Here is a 23144-nt window from a genome sequence, read left to right as displayed (position 1 = left end):
TTCCATTATGATTAACATAAATGTTTCCATTAGATCCTGAGACAGGACAGAGCGCAATTTTGTTTTAATTAATTTGTTTTCAGAATACTCGTTCGCAGCACACTTGTGTACATGGTAACGTTAAGGCATTTTTATAGGAGGCATAGAGTCATTTAATGAACTCGTCTGTTGTATAAAGTCAAAAAGAATAACTGCTGCACAGAACAAAGATGTGCCACTAGCTCAATCAATTTTCACACTTTCTTGCCCTTCCTTTTCTTCAGAGTCTTCATCATTGAAATCTCCTCCGATGTATTCCTATTTGGTAACTTGTCCACTTTTTTAAGGTTACGACACCAACAGATAAAGCTTCGTACATGTTTGCAAATCGTACAAGTTCTTTCGATAGTTGAACCTTATCGAGGTTTAACTTTTTTGCAAGAAAGTTTCTATAACACTTATTTTTTCCGGAATGAATAAAATCTCAAAACGAATCAAAATCCTGGCTGGTATAGCCATTTTTAAACACTCCTTAAAATCCAAGTAAACATTTTTTTTTAATACGCAACGGAAATTGACTGCCAATATCAGGTTCTTGTTAAAGTAGCAGACCAACGAAGAGGTTTAATCAATGTTCAATCTAACACACGTTCGACACTAATTTACATTATAGATTATTATTACCTATGTATATATCTGTAACTAATTTTAGTAGAACTTTCTCAACTCAAATCAAAAATTCAAATTGGAATGATTATTTATAGGTTCAGATTCACAATTAATTACAAATCAGGAAACAGAATTTTGAAAACCAAATAGTTAATATTCTTCATAGCTGAAAATTAAATATTAAGCCTCGTGATTACAATATTTCAAGTTCATACTTCATTCATTAATACTTATGTTAATCACATCATTATTATAGTTATTATTTAGCCAAATGGACAACAGTTTTACTATAACAACTCTTACTACTAATGGAAAATGAACTTATATACAAATGATATACATGACTGAAGAAAAAAAATCTACACTATGTGATGGAGTATTTAATGATATAGCACTTTCCTTGTCATAGTCTAAATATAATATATTCCTGATGGATCGATATAGTAATGACTAAATATCAATTATGAATTATATAACGAAGAGTGACAAGTTGAATTAACTCTATGTGTAATACATTCACCCTAACCTAACCTTTCAATCATAGATTTCTATAAATTTAGTATAAATTATCTATCTCTATATAAAAAAAAAGTACCGGAAGCATTTTCCGAGCCTAGTTATACAGTATGTAGTAAGATTTCGTTTATCCTCAACAATATACCGGAGTGAGTATAGTATAACCAACACATTGGTACTAGTGTAGGTGGAAACCCTACGGTGAAGCTACAAGATGAGTGACGCAACTCAAGATTCTATTCACACATGTCAGTCATGATATTCTTAGGCACTGATATCCACAAAATTTAAACAGTTAATCCTGATCAAAGTTTTGAAGTCCAGTCAAATTGTACTGCAAATCGGGTCGTCACCAGTCTGAATGGTTCGACGGAAAATTAAAGAAATCTTAGTTTACCTTATCGTTACGTACTGTCTACATCGCCCACACTCATCTGGTCACCGCCTCTACATGTGGATGGAGAGATAATGTCCAGCTGGGTCCGGATGTTGTCTACAGCAAATAAATCATCTGTCCCAACCTCTTCGTCGAGGACATGGATGATCTTTATCTGTGACGCGTTGCCTAATAAGGTTTAGTTATTAAATTTTTATTTCAGAGCCTCCAATTTCTGTTCACAAAATGTAGGTTGTGCCTAATTAGTTAAATTTTTCCATCTTTTTGTCGAATACAGCAATTTGCACTCATAAATTTAGAAAGTTTTCGGAGGCCCTGAATGCGTCACATTTTTTCACACTCTAATTAGGAAGATCATGCATCATTCAATACCTGGCAAACACACACCCCAGGCTAAACACTATCTACCATATCGTAAACTGAAAATTTTACCGTAATTACCTACTTTAACTTTAAAGACCTAACTAATTATTAACAAATGTGAAATATTCAACTATCTTAATATTTCTCGAACTAAGAACAAAATAATTTTAATTCTCACTTACGTTCGTCATTCATTTCCGCGTCACATTCACCAACCACAAGCGTCCAACTATCCACTTAAAGTCGCCATCTTGGCAACTTCCAACCTAACATGCAACAAATGAGAAACGAAATACGACGCTAATATATATTACAACGAATTCTGTTATGGCATGATTTAGAATTTAGCACCTTCACCTATCTATTGAAAGAGCACACGTTTACTAAATTTATGGGTAAGTACAATGTATAATGAGTGCATCAATATGTAATTAAACACGAATAAATAATAGGTTTTATACAGAAATTATAATTACAGCACTAGACCCGATCACCGGTAATAACTCGTGCTTGCTGAAGCTAATATGATATCTCAAAGAATTTTACATAGGCCTACCACAAATTACGGTATGGTGCAATTATACAATAAACTCACCATGTAGGAATTTTCATTCTGATATTAACATATAATAAGCAAACATTAAAATAACATTTCATTTAAACACGAACAATGCAAGTCAAATTACTGAAACGAATGGCACTATTTTACAAAGCGGGGACCATTCAAAACAACGAAAAATAATAATGATAATAACAACGTACACGTTACCGGTAAACGCCGTGCTCTGGAAGCTGTGCTTTTATTTTGCTGAAACGTTTAGGAACTAACAACCACAAATCCTTAAATAATACAGAAGATGATTCAAACCTTTCTTCCACGCTCTTTACTGCTAAACTCAAAATCTCATAATAATGTTCCACTTTACAAGAGATTTGATGGACTTAAGTCTTTGTCTCTCTCATCAGATGACTTTTCATCAGTCGTTTTTTCTTCGATAGCCGACGAACAGGAAAATCTTCTATCTCAATGTCAGTATAATATTCCTTTAATTGCAGATTCGTGGCTTTGCAAAAGTCTTTCGCTTTGTCATATAATTTTGCAAATTCTTCATCCTAGAGTTGAAGTTTCTCGCTTAGCTGTTCACGTAATTTTGCTACTAAATTCCAAGCAGTAGTGTAATTCTTAAGTTGCGACTGTAAATATTTTGGTTAACACGAATAGGTGATCGTACATAGCACACATCACAATGGTTTGGAATTCACACTATTTATGCAACAGGGTCTGGGCTTGAAACTTTGTTTTTGCATCGAATTGTCTCGTGATTGTAACGTCGTTCACGAACAGTAGAAAAGTCAGAAGTCGGTTGCTTTGGCTTGTTGCATCTTGGTCTTTCCCTTGATAAATGTGGATATCAATGATCGCATTTAAAGCTCTGTGTTTATTCCACCAACGAGTACCTCCAATTCTTTGAAGCCTTCAAAGCGTGTCACTTCCAGTATAATTTTGATTTGCTTGTTCGGTCAACACATCCATACACTTATGTGATTCAGACAGAAACACTGCGCTTGTCTGAATGAGACCAACTAGATTTACTGCTGCTTCACCTTGTTCTTTGGAATCTACCATTACCAAATTAAGGATATGAACCATACAATATGTGTATACATTTTCTTCATAAAGCTATCAGCTTCTGGTAATGAGGCCCCAGGATGGGGACCTGTTTTGTTAGTTTATGCTGTTGCAATAACTTGTCAAACGACTAACAGAGGACCCCAGCAGGATTTTACAAGAGTCAGTCTCATTTCGGCATTTAGACAATATGATACTGACAAGGGAACCTTCCGAAAATGATAGTTGCAGTGAAAGATGTGGCCTATGCCAATTGAAAGAACTGTAACAGAGATGAGCATTCCCAAAAAAATAGCTGCCCATAGCAATAGGTTCAAGAAATATAAGGGGTGGAAGTTCGGGAAACAGCAAGATTGGACAAGGGAGAAAAGTGCAAATTCCGAAGAAAGAAAAAAAAGGGAGGCACGGCAAAATACAATGCTGACAAGTGATGTATAGAAAGAGACTTGCCACAGTAGGGAACAAATGAAGGCCACCAGTGGGGTTAACAGTGTTACCAACTGCAATGAAAAGTACATGTTTTGCAAAGAGCACTATCTGAAGTGAGTGCAATATTCAGTGTAATGTAGAACATAAGATATGACGTGTATAATCAGTGGTACAATGTAAGAAAACAGAATAGAAAAAAACAGAAGTACGAAAAATACGGAAAAGACGAAGTTGGCCATAATGCACCACATTTGATCACGAGCTGTGCATATTAGAATGAACAAAACAAGAAAGCACGAACTATGCAGGAAACCGACGTACCTAGAGTCGAAAAGAAAAACGAGTTCCAACGTTGGCAGCACTGGCCATGAACATCCAGACAAGTCTAATATAGTTAGGCCACTCGCTTCACAAAAAGAAAATCCGGCAACAGGCATCATTCGTAAATGCTCGTCCACATTGTACGTGCAATTGTTCGATGAGACAATGGTCCAAATAGAAGATACATTTGCAGTGAGCACAGCGGAATACTGCCAATCCGTCATACATGGTACAATGATCGTCTGTGAATGTCTCGAAACAGTACTCTAGAGGTGTCGGAACCTTTGGTGGTCTTTCTATCACATATCCACACCTGTAGAAAGCAAACATAATCAAAGGCTTGATCTGCTGTGTGTTGCTGTCTGCAATACTATCATCGCCTATATGATATATCCAGAGTGTCCAACCTAACTCTGCGACTGAAATAGTTTTAAAGCGAAAAAAAAAAAAAAAAAATGTGACACATCCAGTTGTCCCATGTGCACAGTGTCCAGTTGCAGTCTGTGTTGTCCAGTTGCAGAAATGTACCCATGTCAGCGGGCGACAAACTTCTGTGAGACGCAATTGCCCCCAAGTCCCCCATCATAGGGTCCCAGGGGCCAACTTCAAAATTTAAAATAGCACCATCGGTCGAGTTATATTTCTTTCGATAAATCATGGAATATGCAACAACGCATATCAGAAATATTTACTATATGGGATTTCAAAATGGCCGCCAAAAACATCTGCTCGGTGACAAGAACGCCATTTTGAAACCCGTGCTTCATATGGCAAATGTTTCTTATATGCGGTGTTGTATCTATCCAGAGAAATATCATCCGCCCCCTGTTCCCATTTGAAATGTTGCGGTTGACCCCTCGAGCCTTATGATGGGAACCCTGGGGGACTTGCTTCTTACAAAGTTTTCTTGGCCCTCAACATGAGTACATTCCTGTGCAATTTGATTTGTAACATCTCTTTTCACTTCGCAGCAATTTGAGACCACAATGTTCGATGCCATGTTAAGACACAACATATATTTCTGGCGGTCATTTTGAAAAACATGCTTCATATAGCAAATGTTTCCTATATGTGTTGTTGCACATTCCATGATCTATCGAGAGAGGTACCACTCGGTCCCTGTTGCCATTTGAAAGTTTGAAGTTGGCTCCTGGGGCCTTATGATGGGGATCCTGGGGACACTTGCTTCTCACAGGCTTTTATCACCCCCTGACATTGGTACATTCCTGCACAACTGGATCCGTCACATTTTTGTTCGTTTCTCAAATCTTTCAGGTCACAAAGTTTGGTGGGACACCCTGTATATTCCCACATACGACCCAACCATGACATAATGTTTACTTCTAGTATCGGTTGTTGGCTCAACCCAACCATTTCATGTTCCCCGACTTGACATTGCCTCAATCACTTTAGCATTGATGCATTCCGAGTAATGCCTGTTGCCGAAATTTTCTTTTTGTAAAGCGAGTGGCCTAACTATATTAGACTTGTCTGGATGTTCATGGCCAGTGTTGCCAACTTTGGAACTCGTTTTTCTTTTCGACTCTAGGTACGTCGGTTTCCTGCATAGTCGGTGCTTCTTGTTTTGTTCATTCTAATATGCACAGCTCGTGATCAAATGTGGCGCATTATGGCCAACTTCGTCTTTTCCGTATTTTTCGTACTTCTGTTTTTTTCTATTCTGTTTTCTTACATTGTACCACTGATTATACACGTCATATCTTATGTTCTACATGACACTGAATATTGCACTCACTTCATATAGTGCTCTTTGCAAAACATGTATTTTTCATTGAAGTTGGCAACACTGTTAACCCTACTGGTGGCCTTCATTTGTTTCCTATTGTGGCAAGTCTCTTTCTATACATCACTTGTCAGCATTGTATTTTGCAGTGCCCCCCCCTTTTTTTTTTTTTTTTTTTTTTTTGCGGAATTTGCACTTTTCTCCCTTGTCCAACCTTGCTGTTTCTTGAACTTCCACCCCTTATATTTCTTGAACCTATTGCTATGGGCAGCTAATTTTTTGGGAATGCTCATCTCTGTTACAGTTCTTTCAATTGGCATAGGTCATATATTTCACTGCAACTATCATTTTCGGAAGGTTCCCGTGTGAGGCTCCATTCTTCATATTGTTAAAATATATTCTTACTAGGCCCCAAACAAGATTCTGTAATACTGTTAATTTCATTCCAATAATGGCACCCCAAGGAGACATTCAATGCTGAGGGTTACCAAACTCTAGGAACGGAACAAACTACAACGAGTAACTATGCTGCTCCACGCTCCAACACAGCAAACTTGTTTTATCTTGCTTTCTGTTATATATATATATATATATATATATATATATATATATATATATATATATATATAGAGAGAGAGAGAGAGAGAGATCAGGGTGTCTACTAAAATTCCAAAATGAAATTTCGTGACTTTTTCGTGACCTTTTCTTCACCAAATCATAAAATTTCCTAACATTTTCAAGAGCAAATTTGGGTGCGAATTAGGCCGAATTTTTATCCATGCGATAGGAACGTACTTTGCTTGCTATTTGGTAGTGTCTAAAGCCGACCATAGGCATTTTTGGTGGTGAATTTTAACGTTTTATAGAACGAAATTTTCCAAACTGTACTCCCATTTGTACAGTTAAAAAAAAATCGTGACCCAAAAGCTAAATTTCGTGACTTTCATAACTGTTTTCTGATTTCGTGACCGATAGACACCCTGTATATATATATATATATATATATATATATATATATATATATATATATATATATATATATATATATATATATATATAGAGAGAGAGAGAGAGAGAGAGAGAGAGAGAGAGAGAGAGAGAGAGACGGAGGGCCCCGGCAGGGATTCCTGCCTTCCTGCCCTGGCTAGTTGCAGTAGTTGTCTCCCACTGTCTTTTCAATCACAAGTTGCAACTAGATATTGAGCTTAAATACAAATTGACTAGGATAACAGTGGGTGATTTTCTTTCTTCTTTAAATTTGTACCACAACTGACCATGCGCAACACATGCCAAGTGAGAATCTTTATTGGCAGGAAAAGGCAAAAGTCTGTATCACGATGGCCAATGTCATACATAGAGCCCGGATTTATATGCAAAATGCATGATTACAGTAACATGCAGAAACGTACGGAATGTATCTTTTTCTTTGCGACGGACTTGTAAGGATTCGTGTGAGACGCATATGACAGCGCATATAAATGCATATTTTAAGTGAATTTCGATGAGCATGCATATTTCGTAAATTTTGTAGAATATTGCATATGTCCGAATTTTTTTGCTGCATACTAGCATATTTCAGAGTATATCACAAGAAAGTAGGTTGTATTTAAAGTAATCTGAATCACTTTGTAAACAAAAGAATAAAAAGCATGTTGTAGAATAAATATAGAATAAAATTTTGTATAGAAGAATAGAATAAAGTGTTGTATCCTAAACTAATCTACTTGTCTTGCATCCTAAACTAATCTACTTGGGGTTCGTGGCTCAAAGCTGTGTCGTACTATGCAAATAACTTAAATCAAGTGCAAACAGTTGTACTCACTAAATCCCGATGAAGCAGTCCCTATTTAAGTGTCACAAAAATGTTTCTCTACGAGTGACAACAGAACCACTTGTCGAGAATACCTGAAATTAACAGACAGTTGGAATGCCGTAACAATGCTTTGCATCATTCACTCTCTTGTTGAGCGAATTATCGCAGACTTTGTCCAGTGAAACTCAGTGTTGCGAAAATAGCCTCAGATAAACTTCGCCAAATATCAGGCAAAAATCCCGGATAGAAAACAATCTGTGACATTGGAAATGTACTTAATCTTGAAAACAAGGAAATGGAAGAGGACCTAACACAGGAGGACATTTGTTTTTCGCATGCACTAGTCTCTTCTGTTGATGTAGAAAGGAACTTTTCGATCTGAAAAACGTTACTTACTGATAAACGCAAAGGGTTTACAGAAGAAAATGTAAGAAAGGCGTTCAGAGTTAATTGCAACAGATGTCACTAGGGTAAGATATTTTTGTACAAAATTGAAATTTTACTTATTTCAGCGCATATGTTTAATTTTTAATGCATATTTTAGTGCATATTTTTTTATATTTTTCGTGCATATTTGCATGCATATCTCGGGGTTCGTTTGTGCATGGAAATCCGGGCTCTAGTCATAAATGTTTTAGTTATAACATCTGAACTTTTAGATTTCTTCATATTGCTGCTTTAAGGGTATCAATTAAGAAGTATACGCGTTTCACATTCGGCACTATTCCTTGTTTTAATTATTATAAGGTCTACTGAGCTAATAATGGAGGAAGAAATGGTATATAGTCCTGTGCAATGAATTAAACCCATGCAGTTGGTATGAATCGAAAGAGCGATAGACCAGTGTTAAACCTAGTTCGAAGAGATTTTTAACACTGTGGGCGCGAAGGCTCAGGAAGTTGACTACGAAGGAGACGTCTTTTGGTACGATTTAGAACAAGAATTAAGTAGTATATCAAAGGAAGAAGATAGGCGGTGGCATTACAGAGGAAGGGGGGGGGGGTATTTCATAATCTTTATGGAGGCCGAACGTCTGTGAAGAGAAAATACTGAACATTTCAGCAACAGGCCCCTTAGCGTTATGCAGCACATTCTTCCAGAAAAATGACAAACTAGTCACATATAAACGTGGAAAAAACGAAAGTCAAATATTTTTCTGTTTTAAAAATATCAAAATGAAAAAATCATCAATGACTCTGTGGTTGGGACACAAAACAGAGCTATAGTATTAGTTGTGAATTTAACAGCAGAAGGAAGAGAACTGTAGAGTCCAACGAAATTTTAAGATACCAGTGTAACAAAAAGAGCCCACGAGAGGTACCAATAAATGGAAGGAGATAAAACAAGTAGGTGAGGAAGAGTCACGTGGAACATTAGGAAAAGAAACCTGATGAGGAAGTAGGAAAAGAAGTTCCGTTGAAGTACAATGGATTAAAACAGGAACAGATGAGGATAGACAGCGATACCTGTGAGCATGTAAAGTGGCTAAAAGAGCAGTAAGAAAGAAAAATCAGAATAAAGCCTGCTGTCTCAGGACCTCAAACGAATTGAATTTTGTCGTATGGTACCCGATTGCCAAACAAGTTCGGCGGCAACCTTTGTCCACTAACGCCAAAATCTAAAAGAAGAATAGAATACCATACCCCAGAGAAATATTCAGCACTTGTACGACCGGCTACTTGTCCGAACAGATTATGTGCTCGCTCGAGGCAGTTACACGTGCTATTAAGATTAGTTCTGTATATTTATTAACACCCTGTCACCTTTTCGTGCATCAATTTTGAATTCTTGAACACTGAGTAATCTTAAATGTGTCTTAAATGTGTGTGTGTGGATTACTACACAGAACAGGTTTGTACAAAACGCAGTTATGGATACACTAAGATTACCCGTAATTAACCCATTTAATCCCAAATTATGTTTGTTTCAGAATTTTTTCAATTCCTTCTAAATTTCATTTAATATATTTTGAGGATTTTAGTATTGTTGATTTTAGTTTATCGTCCCTTTCAGCAGCGAGGCTATATGAGTGTGGTCATTCCGATTAACGTGGAATCTGAATCCCTGAGCTTCTGCCAGGAATGGAACCCGGGTTTCCCACGCCAAAGACCCGTACACTAACCGTTTAGTCACAAAGGAGCTTAAGAGGATTTTAGTAGTAGCATATGGACTGGTACCAGGTCCATATTGTAAAAGACGAAATAAATCCACAACAAATAATCCAGAGACAAAAATTGATAAAAATAAATTGTTCCCATTTGGGAACAGTGGGATTAAAAGGCTTAAACTTAATCCTCACAATTTGTTTTGAGTCTCAAAAATTGATATCTACAAACAACTGAATTGAAAATTTCACGAATGTAAACGAGTGAATCAGTAACCAACCATAAATGAAGAAACTGAAACGGTTATGTTATTCATGGCAGTGAAACTAACCTATGTAAATTTTTATTTAAATAATTCCTGAACAAGTGTTAAGTACTAAATCAACTGCAGTATAGAATATACAAGTTATTTTTTTCACAACGCATTTTTCTACTTAAGTGTGAAGCAATGAACTACAGACAAAAAGCCTAGACCAAAGACCTTGTAATATATAAACATATCTCGAGACAGGAAATAAACATAAAACTTAATACAAATAGATTAGACAGGTTAGATTTAACCCTAGAAATACCAAGGGGGGGTCAATTTTGCCCGCGCGTCTTTTTTTTTTGTTCAATTTGAATACCTTAAAATGCTTTACGGATTCTCATTTTTTTTGTTATTGTTACTTTTGATTAGAAGATCATTTTGGAATTTTTCCACCTATGTTTAAAGCAGTGTGGTTTTATATAAAAAAAAAATATACATGTTACGCGGGCTGATTTGACCCCCCCCTTGGTCATAGGTGCTACCCATTCTTTTATTTTTTGATGATTTCTTAATTTTGTTTTTTATGTCCAAAATTTAATTCTTTTAAACTATATTGAATTTCCCTTTATATAAACACTTAGCCTTACATAGAGCCGGCCCTAAAATACCATGATATCTTTCTGATTGGATAAGATAACCAAATGGTCATGAAAGTAAGAGTCGCTTTTATATAAAGTGATACATTACTTACAATATCACAATGGACCGATACTATACTTCCATTGAGTTAGCTGGCGAATTATACACCAACAACAATCTGACAGTCGTTGGAACTCTCCAACTGAATAGGAAAGGCATACCAAATGAACTGAAGGACACTAGAGATCGTGCAGAACATTCGTCAAAGTTTGCGTTCACTGACCCTTCTACCGGTAAGCCACCTGTTACGCTAGTGTCATATATTGCTTCGAAAAAAACACTACGAAACATACTTATGCTTTCCACCAGCATAACGACGATCAAGTGAACCCAAGTGAATCCAACAAACCTGATATAATTATTTACTATAATGAAACAAAGGGTGGGGTGGACATCATTGACCAAATGGTTCGACAGTATTCATCGAAGCGGGGAACAAGAAGATGACCTCTCTCGCTTTTTTACACACTCGTGGATGTTGCTGCTCTAAATAGCTACACACTATTTCTACTAAATTTCCCCGAATGGAATAGCAACAAAATGGAAAGAAGACGACTGTTTCTGCTACAACTTGGGGAATCTCTTTTAAAACCGTACATTGAAAAATGGGTCTTGAACATAGACGGCCTCAAAAAGCCAGTAGTATCAGCAATGGAAAGCGTTCTGGGAAGGAATGTCCGTCCAAAAGTATGAGTGGGACAGCATATAAACGAGAGTAACTTACATCTCAATAATTTTAAATTTTTGCCTAACCTTACATAACCTGAACTTTATATTTTAATAAATAAAACAAGCATTTTCGTATAATATATCAGTGATTTCACGCATTTTTGGTATATATACACTACCAGTGCTGGAAATATTCTCGGTTTTGAAATTTGTTCAACAGTTTAACCATGAGTCAATAAATAAGGTCTGCAAATTACTTGAACCGAGCGCGGGCAAATTTGACCCCCCGTTGGTACTTCACGTAGCTGTCGCGAGCATGGTCTTTCTAGGGTTAAACTTCTCAACTAAAAGTGGATTCTTTCTTTGATGAGTAGTTAATACTCAACGTATATGACAACAATTTAGTTCTTAATAAAACTGCAGAAGTTCAAAGTCTGCAGAAGTCCTTGATTTATTTCAGTTGGTGGAGGTCAGATGGCCTCCAATGTTATTTGAACTCATTCCATAAATGATTTATAAAATCCTTATCTGGGGTCTTTCGAAGCATTTGTGTAAATACTTTTAATTAAAGAAATAACAGAGGTTTCACTTTCAGTCAATAAAAATGTTGCTTTTAGTTTTGTAAGAACTAAATTTAATTATAAGAACTACAAGTTTCATAGAATCTAAAGAAAATTGGACAATCTTGATTTAGGACACACATTTTCTCATCTGCTTTATGCTTCAAGAAAATTAATTCCTTAAAATTTAAATAAAAGATTTTGAAATGTACAACAGCAACTAATTATACAAAGCTTTTATACACTATTATATTTACCAACACTGAAATGAACCCAATTGTCTCGACTACTTGCTTGAACTCGAAACGGAGAGTTTGAATCAAATGCTAATACACTTACCAGTTATTAGGAAAGTAAAGAATTCAAATGGCGTGTCTTGCAGTATCGTTACAAGCCAGAACGTTTAAGATTCGGATTCAGAGAAATTATTACTACTGAAACAAAATAAATCTCTATATACAAAAGTATTGTCCTGAGTAGAGTTGTAATTAGAAAAGAAAGTTTTTCTTACAAAAAAAAAAAAGTATTTTAAAAGAAAAACTACATGAGTCGCAGTTTTATTTCTAAAATAAGTTTAAGAAAAAAATGTTTAAAAATTGTCTAAAAATCTTACAATATGTTGAGATTAGTTTCTAATGTAGATTTACAAAATAGAGAAAGCAGCAATGAAATTTGAATTTATGGCCTCGTATTATTTTGAGTTACCATTTTATGAACAAGTAACAGTGTTACGTGTACAACACATGAAGGACTTTGGTTTGTATGGCGTGATATTTTCTCAATACTGAAACCGAAAGTGGTAAGAGATTTCTACTACTTTTGGTTATAGTAGAGATGGAACATATATTGTAGCCAAATACTTCTCGCTATATATTACAGTTTTTAATCTATCTATCTATTAAAATGCTACAATAGCAATTAAAAGCGCCTGAGCTCCAACCTATAACTTTAGCTTTCAAATCTTTCATTTACGGTTGTGTGTGATTTCACGTTTAACAGAGACAAACATTTTAAGTATTTGTACTTTAAATAGTCTAAATTAGTTAACTGTATCTTTTTCATAAAGTTTATGATATAAAATTATTGTTCAAAGCCTTTGTATTTTAATAAGCCTTCTCTAAAATCAATGCATGTGAGTTGTGCTTCCATCTTCCGAGTTCTTTTAAACTATGTTTATATGTTTGTGACCTTCTTTTCGACAATGAGATCTCGGAAACTACAGGCTTTAGAAAGATGACGTTTTCACTGATCGAATGGAAATTTTGCGTTGGTTGTCCAGTTCTAATTGAATATTAAAAAAAAAAAAAAAAAAAAAAAACATGGCCATTATTTCTTTATTACATTTTTTAAGGGTACGCTGGAAGCGTTGATTTTTTTTTTTTTAAAAAAAGCATCATATCCTATGTGTTATACATTCCAACACCACAATGTTGTATATGTCTCAGGCGTTTGTTCCATGGCCAAATAATAGTGAAATAGGAAGGATAACCATTTCTCGAGTCTAAGATAAATCTTTATTTTTTTGTTTTTTGCCCAAAGAACACCATATATAACTGACATTACATAATTAATTGTATATGTAATGTATTTGCTTATTCTTGTATTTGCTTATGCTTATTCTTATTATGTATTTGCATGCAAGATGAAAGAAAACACTGGTCACACATGAATTAGAAACTCAAACCGGAAGTAGGCTCAAATCTTGCAAACTGTGCGAGATATTGAGAAAAAAATAATCGAAAAAAATCTCCCCTTTATGATACCCCTTGCCGTTTTTTTTAAAAACCAAGACGTGTTTCACTTGTGTCTGTAAAGGGACATGTACATATGTTGTGAGGAATGAGAATGAGATTTATGCTCATATGCGAATGATGCGCTGTGTAGAGAGCGCAGGTTCAGCTAGTAGTTATCAATAAAACCAGAAGTGATTGATTTATGCACTTGCGGTATGAATAGAGAAGATGGTGCTTACAAGTAAAGGCCACATTTGAGTGAATCGAGTTGCTGCCCGAGACGCATGTCATAGACTAGCACTAAGTGTGCTCAATATGTCAAGGTTTAGGTGCAAAGTCCAAAGGGTTCAGGAGATACAGCCATTAGGAGGTCACATTTAGGAACATCATATATTCGTAATACATAGTCCAAAACATAAGAAAGAAGTTTTGTACTTATTACTTCCTCTAAACTAGAATTTATTCGGGTTTCCAGCATGTTTAAGTGATGAAAACCAAGAGAAAGTTGTTTGTTTTGCAAATCCGAAGTGGGTTTGTTATTGCATAGAATGGTTACTAATTACTACAATCAATACGCAATCAAGTTGCGCTTGAAACATTTGTCGTTCACAATTCCGTCAAAGCAGTAATCGTAAGGAACGATCCAACTTTCAGGCTCTTCATTCAAGTATCCAGCCACATGGAAAGCGAATCGAATCATGTTGCGAAAATGAGAAGCACTGAACTGGTAACTTGTAAATGACTCAAGTTGTATGAACTTGTCACGATGCCAAATATTCACTTTACTTCCTGTTATTGCTATATCAGTGATGAAACGAACAAAGACTTTGTATGGAGTAAATATCCAGAGCCTGAATCATGCCACTATATCCACCAAGTATTAGCCGTCTGATCAATGCAAAGCCTTCTGGCACACACTGTGACGAAAACTGTCGTCTTTGTTGCAGGCCATGAATCAAAAAACAGGAGGACTTTCTTCCTATCATTTTCCACAGGACATCCGAATAGAAAGTTTTAGATCTTTGCATGTTCATGTTCACTGTTTTACCAGCAAATGAAATTAAGATTATATTAGCCAGATTGGCTGGCTTTACTGCAGGGAACCTACTGTTTGATTTAACCACCAGCACATACATGGGACGCAGAATTTCTCCTTCTATGGACACAATCGGCATTATCATGTAGGAGTGAGATGTTGCACTCACATATCTCACTATTTTTCTGATCTTCACTGATCCTTTTTCTCTCAACGTCCAGTACGAATGTAATTCTTTCTCGAAGCGACTTTGTTCCGCATTGAAAGCATTGACAGCTAGAATCATCAGTGATCATAAGATCACGTACCGAAATAGATTTTAACATGTACCTCCATGTGACCTCCTAGTGACTGTATCTCCTAAACCCTTTGAGCTTTGCACCTAAAACTTCCCTGACATATTCAGCACACTTAGTACTAATGTATGACCTGTCTCGGGCAGCAACTCGATTCACCCAAACGTGACCTTTACTTGTTAGAACGCTAAATCGATTTTGAACAAAACGCTTTCCGCTAGCTCTTTTTGTTTTTACTCTATGTAGACCAATATTGGTTATAATGACCTACGTATAAATTTATGAAGAATCTAAAGAACAAAACAGAAAACTGGAAATAGTTGGAGAAAATATGTGCATAAAAAGTTTCATATAGGAGGAACTAGTTTCAGACACTTACCCTATGATGTTCAAGATGGTATTTCTTGAAACTAATGGAAAACGGAATACCAATTGGTAAGTTGACGAATATTCCAAGAATTCTATTCGCTAGTGGCCTTCCATGACCAAATGCCAAATTGTGAGAGATTTCATGGATTGCTAGAAAAAGAAAACGAAAATACATGAATATACAAGGAAACTAGTACAAGAGTTGGAACTTTAACAGTGTTTTATTATATGCCATGAAACAAACCGTAACTTTCGCTTATACTACACATTAGATCCATACTTAACTTACCTCACAGCAGACTCATTGCGAGACTGCCTTTCAACATCACTGCGATAAGAGTAAGTCTCGTGTGAGCAGGCAGTCTAAAATTGTACAACTGCGATGTACGAGATTGATTGTGTAACGACAGTAACGTACGATACTTTCTGCATAATCCTCCCATGACAAGCTCACAATGCTCGGTGGTAAGTATAGCTCGGTTGCACATTTTTGGGTGAGTTATTTGTTTGAAGGCTCGGGAAGTGCTCCACCATCCCTACTCAGCAGTTGTCTACCACTGTTACGGTGTTATTTCAACACGAACACCATCGCCTTCCTAGGGTATCATAAATATCTAATAAGTGACAGTGAGAGTGTGTATTAGTTATTTTTGCTACATGCAAAGCTTTGAGCTAGTAAGTGTATATTTGTGCATTGACGTTTTTCATTCTAATCGCGCATACGTGCCTAAAAGGTTTCCTGGATTTTACAATGTTGTTTACCTGTCCAATAGCTCTAAGTGCATAATTTAAAAAACATAACACATATTATGTTTTTCTGTATTTTATACTCCTTTAAAAAAAAAAAAAAAAAAAAAAAAAAAAAAAAAAAAAACACATAATCCATTAACATTGCCACGGCTACAGTTACCCACAGTTCACCAATATGTGCATAGGGCGGACAAGGAAACAGAACCTCGAGGTCTGTAACTCTCCTTCCCCAAATGTAAGAACTAATATTGCACAATTCGTTCTCATTAAACTAAATTTCGTAGATTGGTCAACTGATAATTTTTCTTGTCAGCACCTCACATCCGTAATTGCAGGTGCTAGCAACGTCAATGATTCTCATCTCTTGGTGGCAGTTCTTGACTCCAACTTCCTGTCTAAAGGCATCTCTTGGTGCTAGTTACTTGATACCAACTTCCTTTAGCATACACCTTTTGGTGGTGGTTCTTTGATTTCAACTTCCTTTCGAAAGGTATCTCTTTATGCGAGGACAAAACTTTCGTTAAACGAGCAAGAGGAAAGGCTCCCCCCTCTTCTCTCGTTATTTATACTATTTCCGTAGTATTTATTTACATCATGCGCGTCGAAGTACACCTCTGGACGAGATTTTTCACTCCCAATCTAGTTACATCCTTATCCTGGAAACAAGCAAGATTACACCCTTGCACGATGTGATCTTGCATGTTTTCCTTATGCACGTCTCTTCTATATTTACTGCAGAAAACAAAATCATATGATTATCCAATATCTTTATTGTTTGCTTTATTGAATTTTAAGCTCAAAGGTTATGCTGTATAGCAGCGTTTCCCAACCTTTTTCAACTTGCGGCACACTACAGGTGTAACTTGAATTCTCGCGGCACACCCATATATATATATATATATTACTATTATTATTGATAATATAAAATATCGTGGTATTTTTATGTGATTACTGATATCCTTCTTACAAAGAAGAAAGCTCGATCACTGATTTTCCCCCGTGGTAAATCATTATACTTATTTTTCATTCTAATTTTAAAATAGAAAACAATTGCAATGAAATATAGGACTCGGGTTTTTAAAAATCCACTTTCTCTTTCGAAAACTGTATCTAACCTTTAACTAAAAGGGAAGATCACTAAATAACGAACAAATAAATAAATATACTTTTAAAACACAAATGTAGGTAATTTGTATGCATGTTTACTTTGTTGAATTTATTGAATGATATGTTAAAATTTCAAGTTACGAAATAGTCTGCAACAATAAAGAAGCAATAATGGTCATGACAATGATAAGTACGTTTTTCAACATTAAAAATGTACAGAAAAGTAACACAGTATGAAACTTAAAATTGTAGATTTATAGTAGAGGTACATAGTAATGTGAAATACAAATATACATTTTTCCCTATGTCTTGCAATTTGGTTCCTATAAAATTAATAATTTGTTTCCATTTCCTCGCGGCACACCAGCGGCCCATTCGCGGCACATCAGTGTGCCGCGGCACACCGGTTGGGAAACGCTGCTGTATAGGTTAAGAAATTAAGAACAACAAATGTGACAATACGAAAACAATTGTGGCGAGAAGGCAAGATGTCCACTTTCAGTACCGAGGCTACAGGAGACATATCACTGCTTAAAGTTGGATCAAAACATTACTGGAATTAGTATCTGAGGCAAAACCGCATTGGGGATTGAATTGGGGATCATGTATATAGAAAATTAGCATTTTCGCAACTTCGCCACAAAAGGGGGATGTGATGTGACTTGATCCCACGGTCTGTTAGTTTGTGCTAGCCAGCCTAAAGCTTTAATAATATACGACCTAGAGAATAAACTCAGCTGAGCTGTGAGTATTCTTTATTATGTGCAGTCAAGTGTGATTCATTACTTTAGCTCTAAAACTCCTTCGTGCATGTCAGAAAAGAATTTTCGGAGTGAGAAATCCTTTCTCGACCCAGCTTAAGCTCACATGGTTTCGGTCTCCTATTGAGATATAGTCTACATCTCATATATTGGATTTGAAAGTTAAACTACAAACCAATCAACCTACTTTGATCTGTATAGTTCCTTATCTACAGTGTCGTTTTGTACTTTCCACAGAGCGTATTATCTTCGTATTAAATATACGAGAAGCTGCTGAAAATTCATAGCCCAACCCAGGATTGCAGATAGAATGCTGAAACTGTATAATTTTGAAGAACATCTCCCTGTATGAACACCTGTAAATTTTCATAATAACGAATTTTACTGTGTTTTCCAGGTGCTTGAAGTGCTCATGCGTGCCCAACCATCGAGATACGAGCTGCCACCAAATTTTTGTTTCGTCAAGGTAAGTCATCGAAGCAAATTTATGAAGAAATCAGTGGAACACTACGAGATTCTCCTCTGTCATATGCAGTGGTAAAGAGGTAGGTGGCACAGTCTAAACGTGGTGATTTCTAACAGATGATGCTACACGTACAGGAAGACCAAAAACAATGGATGTAACCGAAATCGTGGATGAAGTTAATGTCATTCTTGAAGATCACCGAATGTCAGCAAAAGATGTGGCAGATTGTGGGCATTTCTCGGGAACGCGTCGGTAGCATAATCCATAATGACTTGGACATGCGCGAGCTCTCGGCAAAATGGGTTCCCAAAAGTGTCACCAGATCAAAAGCGTGAAAGAGTGAACAATCAAGGGAAATCATCTCCCATTTTGACCGCAACGCCAACTAATTTCCGTCACGAATAGTAACCATGGACGAAACAAAGTTGTAGTACTACGATTCTGAAACGAAACAAGTCAATGGAGTGACGGCACTCAGGTTCCTCTCTCTCCAAGAAGTTCAAGAAACAGAAGTCGGCTGGGAAAGGTTTTGCAAACCTTCTTATCTTCTGAGATAAGAATGGAGTCGTATTCATAGACCTGCCCAAGAAAATGAAATGAAATCTTTCTGTTTAACGTCCCAGGCTTATGCATTTTAGATTAAAACAAGTTAACGATAATGGAAGAATTAGTGGAATGAGAATGTGGGAGGAAACGGGAGAATGTGGGAGAAAACGAGAAAACCCACGGACACGTTGTCCAGCACAAACTTACTTGGCAGGGGATCGAACCAGGAACCTCGTGTACCAGAGGCAAGCGCTCTACTGCTGAGCCCTCGTGCCACTTGACCTGCCCAAGAGTCAGACATTTAATGTAGAGTATTATTCTACATTACTCACAAAACAAATTGAAAGTGCAACGTCTCGGAAAAATGATAAAAGGAATTCTACTCCTTTATTGCAATGCCAAGACCCATTGAGACCTGTAAACACAACTGACATTGCATGATCTACTGTTTCAATGTTTACATCATCCTCATTTCCCAGATCTAGCTCCGCCTGACTTACTTATTCCCTGAAATTAAACAACACTTGAAAGAACGCCTTTTAGATCTGGTAAGGAGGTGGTGATTAGTGTTACTGAATAGTCTTCAGAATTCCTTTTAACTGGTCTGCAAAAATTGGAGCATCGTGCCAGAAAGTATACTGAACTTCGGGGAGACTATGTAAAATAACTAAAATTTCACCATTCCACGTGCATTTCTCCTGGGCTGGGCTACGAATTTTTCAGCAGCCCTTCGTATATATATGTTACAGGTTTTATTGGGTTTGAATATTTGAATTTAGAGTCTCTTACAGCAGCGAGTCTATATGCGATGTCGATCTACAGCTTAACGTGGGATCTGAACGACATAAGCTCCCATCGGGATTCGAATCCGGGTTTCATATTATATATATATAGGGTGTTAATGAACTATACCGACAAACTGTAAGAGGTGATTCCTTACATCAAAATAGAAAAAATTCAAATGGATCTGTGGGGGAAAATACATAGTTTCAGAGCTAGGGCTGTATAAAATCGCGAAGAAAGCCAAATTTCAAGAGGCTATTTCGAATTCCAGAAACTGTGGATAGTGGTCCTTATCAGTGTAAAGGAAGTCACGCATACGCAATCGAAAAATGCATATTTCATTAACAGTGGGTGTACAGAGTATTCCATACAGGGTGAAATTCCCAGACATGCCATCAACTGAATTTTGAGATATGCTCGGACTTTATGATTGGTCCAAAGTAGGAAAACGATAAGCCTCGATAGCAGTAAACACAGAATTCTCTGGCACGATGTCGGAAGTGTTAAGGATCGTCAGTAGCACGGTTTCTCGAACTCGGAAAAACGCATGCTGCAATGCTTTCTTTCTACGCTTATAAATGAAGAAAACGTGAAACATACCGTGACGAAATACATCGCATCACACATTATTCCGAACACAAAAAAGACATGGAGTTGGCGGTTCCTAACACTTCCGAATTCCCTCCGAAGCACTAAATGTCTATTGTTGTCAAGACTTACCTCCTGCCTACTTTGGACCCTCCTTGAAAACAGGGAATATCTGAAAACTCTATTGAGCGCATATCTGAGAATTACACCCTGTAGGAAATACACGGTATACCTATTGAAAATTGACGAAATATGCACTTTTGGACTGTGTATGCGTGGCTTCCTTTACGCCGACGTAAAATAACTTAAGGACCACCATCCCCAGTTTCCGGAATTCGAAATAGGGCCTATTAAAATTTGGCTTTTTCGCGATTTTGAACAGCCTAGCTCTGAAACTATGCACTTTTCGCCATATGTCCATATGAAATTTTTATTTTATTTTAATGTAAGGAATCACCTCTTACAGTTTGTCGGTATAGTTCATTAATGTTGGGTATTGAATAGTGGGGAATATCAGAGTTGGCAACAAATGACTAGTGTCTTAACGCCATGTACGTGAGTAGTAGAAGAGAATGAAATGTATTTACCTGTGGTTGTTGTAAACGGGATAATTGCAATGAGAAGTTAGTTAGATTCATGTTACGATTGCTTGTGATTTTAAGATAAGAGTACGGAATTATTCGTAAGTGTATTTAGATTATGTCAAAGTTTATTAGCTGAATAAGTAATAAGCATTCATGATAATTACTTGTAGTAATTTAGCTACTCAGATTAGTACATGATCATTGCAACTAGCTGTGCCCAATCTTTGGTTAGTCCTGTTCTACTCTTTCATCAATTAACACCATATATATATATATATATATATATATATATATATATAGTGAGAGTCCGGAAATCCGAGATTTGTTATAAAATGCCAGCTATACACATGCATGTGTAGTTTTGTCCACTGTTATGGACAATTGAGTAACATGACAATAACAAATTATCTATGTAGATAATAAAATATCGCATTCACATTTTTAACCCATGCGCATCCGATTCCGCAACATCTCTGTCAACATCCGCACATTATGAGAACAGATCTATACCGTTTATTTTTCTAACAATTATGATTTCAAACAGTTTCTAACATAATCGTAACTATCTCCTTTCTAGTCTCATGAATTTTGTAAAATATGAATCAAATAAAAGCTAAACATTAAATTTCTACTTTTCTGAGTGTAAGTCCTCTACGCAGTAATGATAATAATAATAATAATAATAATAATAATAATAATAATAATAATAATAATAATAATAATAATAATAATAATAATAAACTATAAAATATATACACAAATATTACGAAAATAAAAATGTAAGCCTAATTGTAAATTATCAATCTGGTGATACCTCGCCAAATAATTTCAGGACACTTAGGTATTTATTTTTTAATCTAACCTATTCTAATATAAAAATGGATGTAAACTGTATGTGGAGAAGAGGGGGTTCTAGCGTAATTCGAACTCCTGGAGAAATTTCAACCAAACTTGGTACAGATGACTTACAATATGGAAAAAATACTGTAGGGGTAAGGCAGCCCTAGCACCCGTAGGGGTGGAGTAGGAAAAGGTAATATATAAAATCAGGGTTGGCAAAAACCATCGTTTTTATTGGAAAAACCAAAAAAACGGTTTTTCTTGTTTAAACCTGGTTTATTTGGTTTAAATAATTTACTCTATGTATTCATATCATATATGGACAGAAATAAGTTTGTTTCGCCTTGATGTTACTATGCAGCAGCCGGGCTATGCTGGAAGGGGTCAGTCACATAAGCTTAAAGCGGAATAAAACCTGCTTCTCGAGTTACATCCGAGAGAAATTGTCCTCCATTTGAACTCGGAACCAGGACTAATTGGCCACAAATGCGATACGTCTGCCGACTCACTCACGAAGGAATCCTGATAAAAATACGTTGTACTGATCTTTGCATGCTTCTTAATATAACTGTCAAGAGTCATTTCAGAAGGACAAAAAGATAAACAGTTGCACAAGTGAAACCATTATACAGAATTACATATGGACAATTACAAAGTACTACGGAGTACAGAAGAACTAATTTAGTTCAAGTTAGTTAACAACGACTTTTATTGGTCTAAATTAAAGAAATACGACGACTTAATTTGCATATAAGTAAGAAAAGTGAATAAAGATAAGAATTATTTGAGTCCACTTAGGCTCAGACTCATTTATACATAAATAGATACCAAAGATACTTCTGATTTCACTAAATGCCTCTCATGGGGTCTGTATGACCCCCCCCACACACACACACACAAAAAGTACGGCATTTCGATGTATTTTATCAATAGTAAACATTGAAACGAAACAATATTTAGAATTTTTCTTTGATTGCAATTACATAACAATAATAACTACAAAAAGATCACAAAACAAACATTTATAAACTTAGGCCTATATATAAAAAAGTTGTTTTTGTAGTATAATCTTTTTGAGTAATGAATGGGGAATTTAGGTCTGAATATAATACGAATAGTATACGGGAGTGAAACGTGATAA

General features: G+C 36.1%; 1 protein-coding gene across 2 annotated transcripts in view; it reads right to left on the bottom strand.

Moving 5' to 3' along the window:
* Positions 1-23144, bottom strand: part of ifc (delta4-sphingolipid-FADS-like protein ifc) — a 152755-nt gene that overhangs the window by 67698 nt on the left and 61913 nt on the right. Inside the window, exon 3 of one of the 2 annotated variants that reach the window (XM_081728153.1) lies at positions 15589-15728. In XM_081728153.1, coding sequence (XP_081584279.1) covers positions 15589-15728 — 140 coding nt within the window. Of the gene's footprint in view, positions 1-2106; positions 2200-15588; positions 15729-23144 lie in introns of those variants that run through there. The other variant, XM_081728154.1, reaches the window with a different exon arrangement.

This window comes from Thermobia domestica, chromosome 10 (assembly GCF_964235325.1).
Source record: "Thermobia domestica chromosome 10, izTheDome1.hap1.1, whole genome shotgun sequence".
NCBI classification, from domain to species: Eukaryota; Metazoa; Arthropoda; class Insecta; order Zygentoma; family Lepismatidae; genus Thermobia; species Thermobia domestica.
Note: the sequence above shows the minus strand (reverse complement) of the source record. Positions and strands in the feature narration are given on the sequence as shown.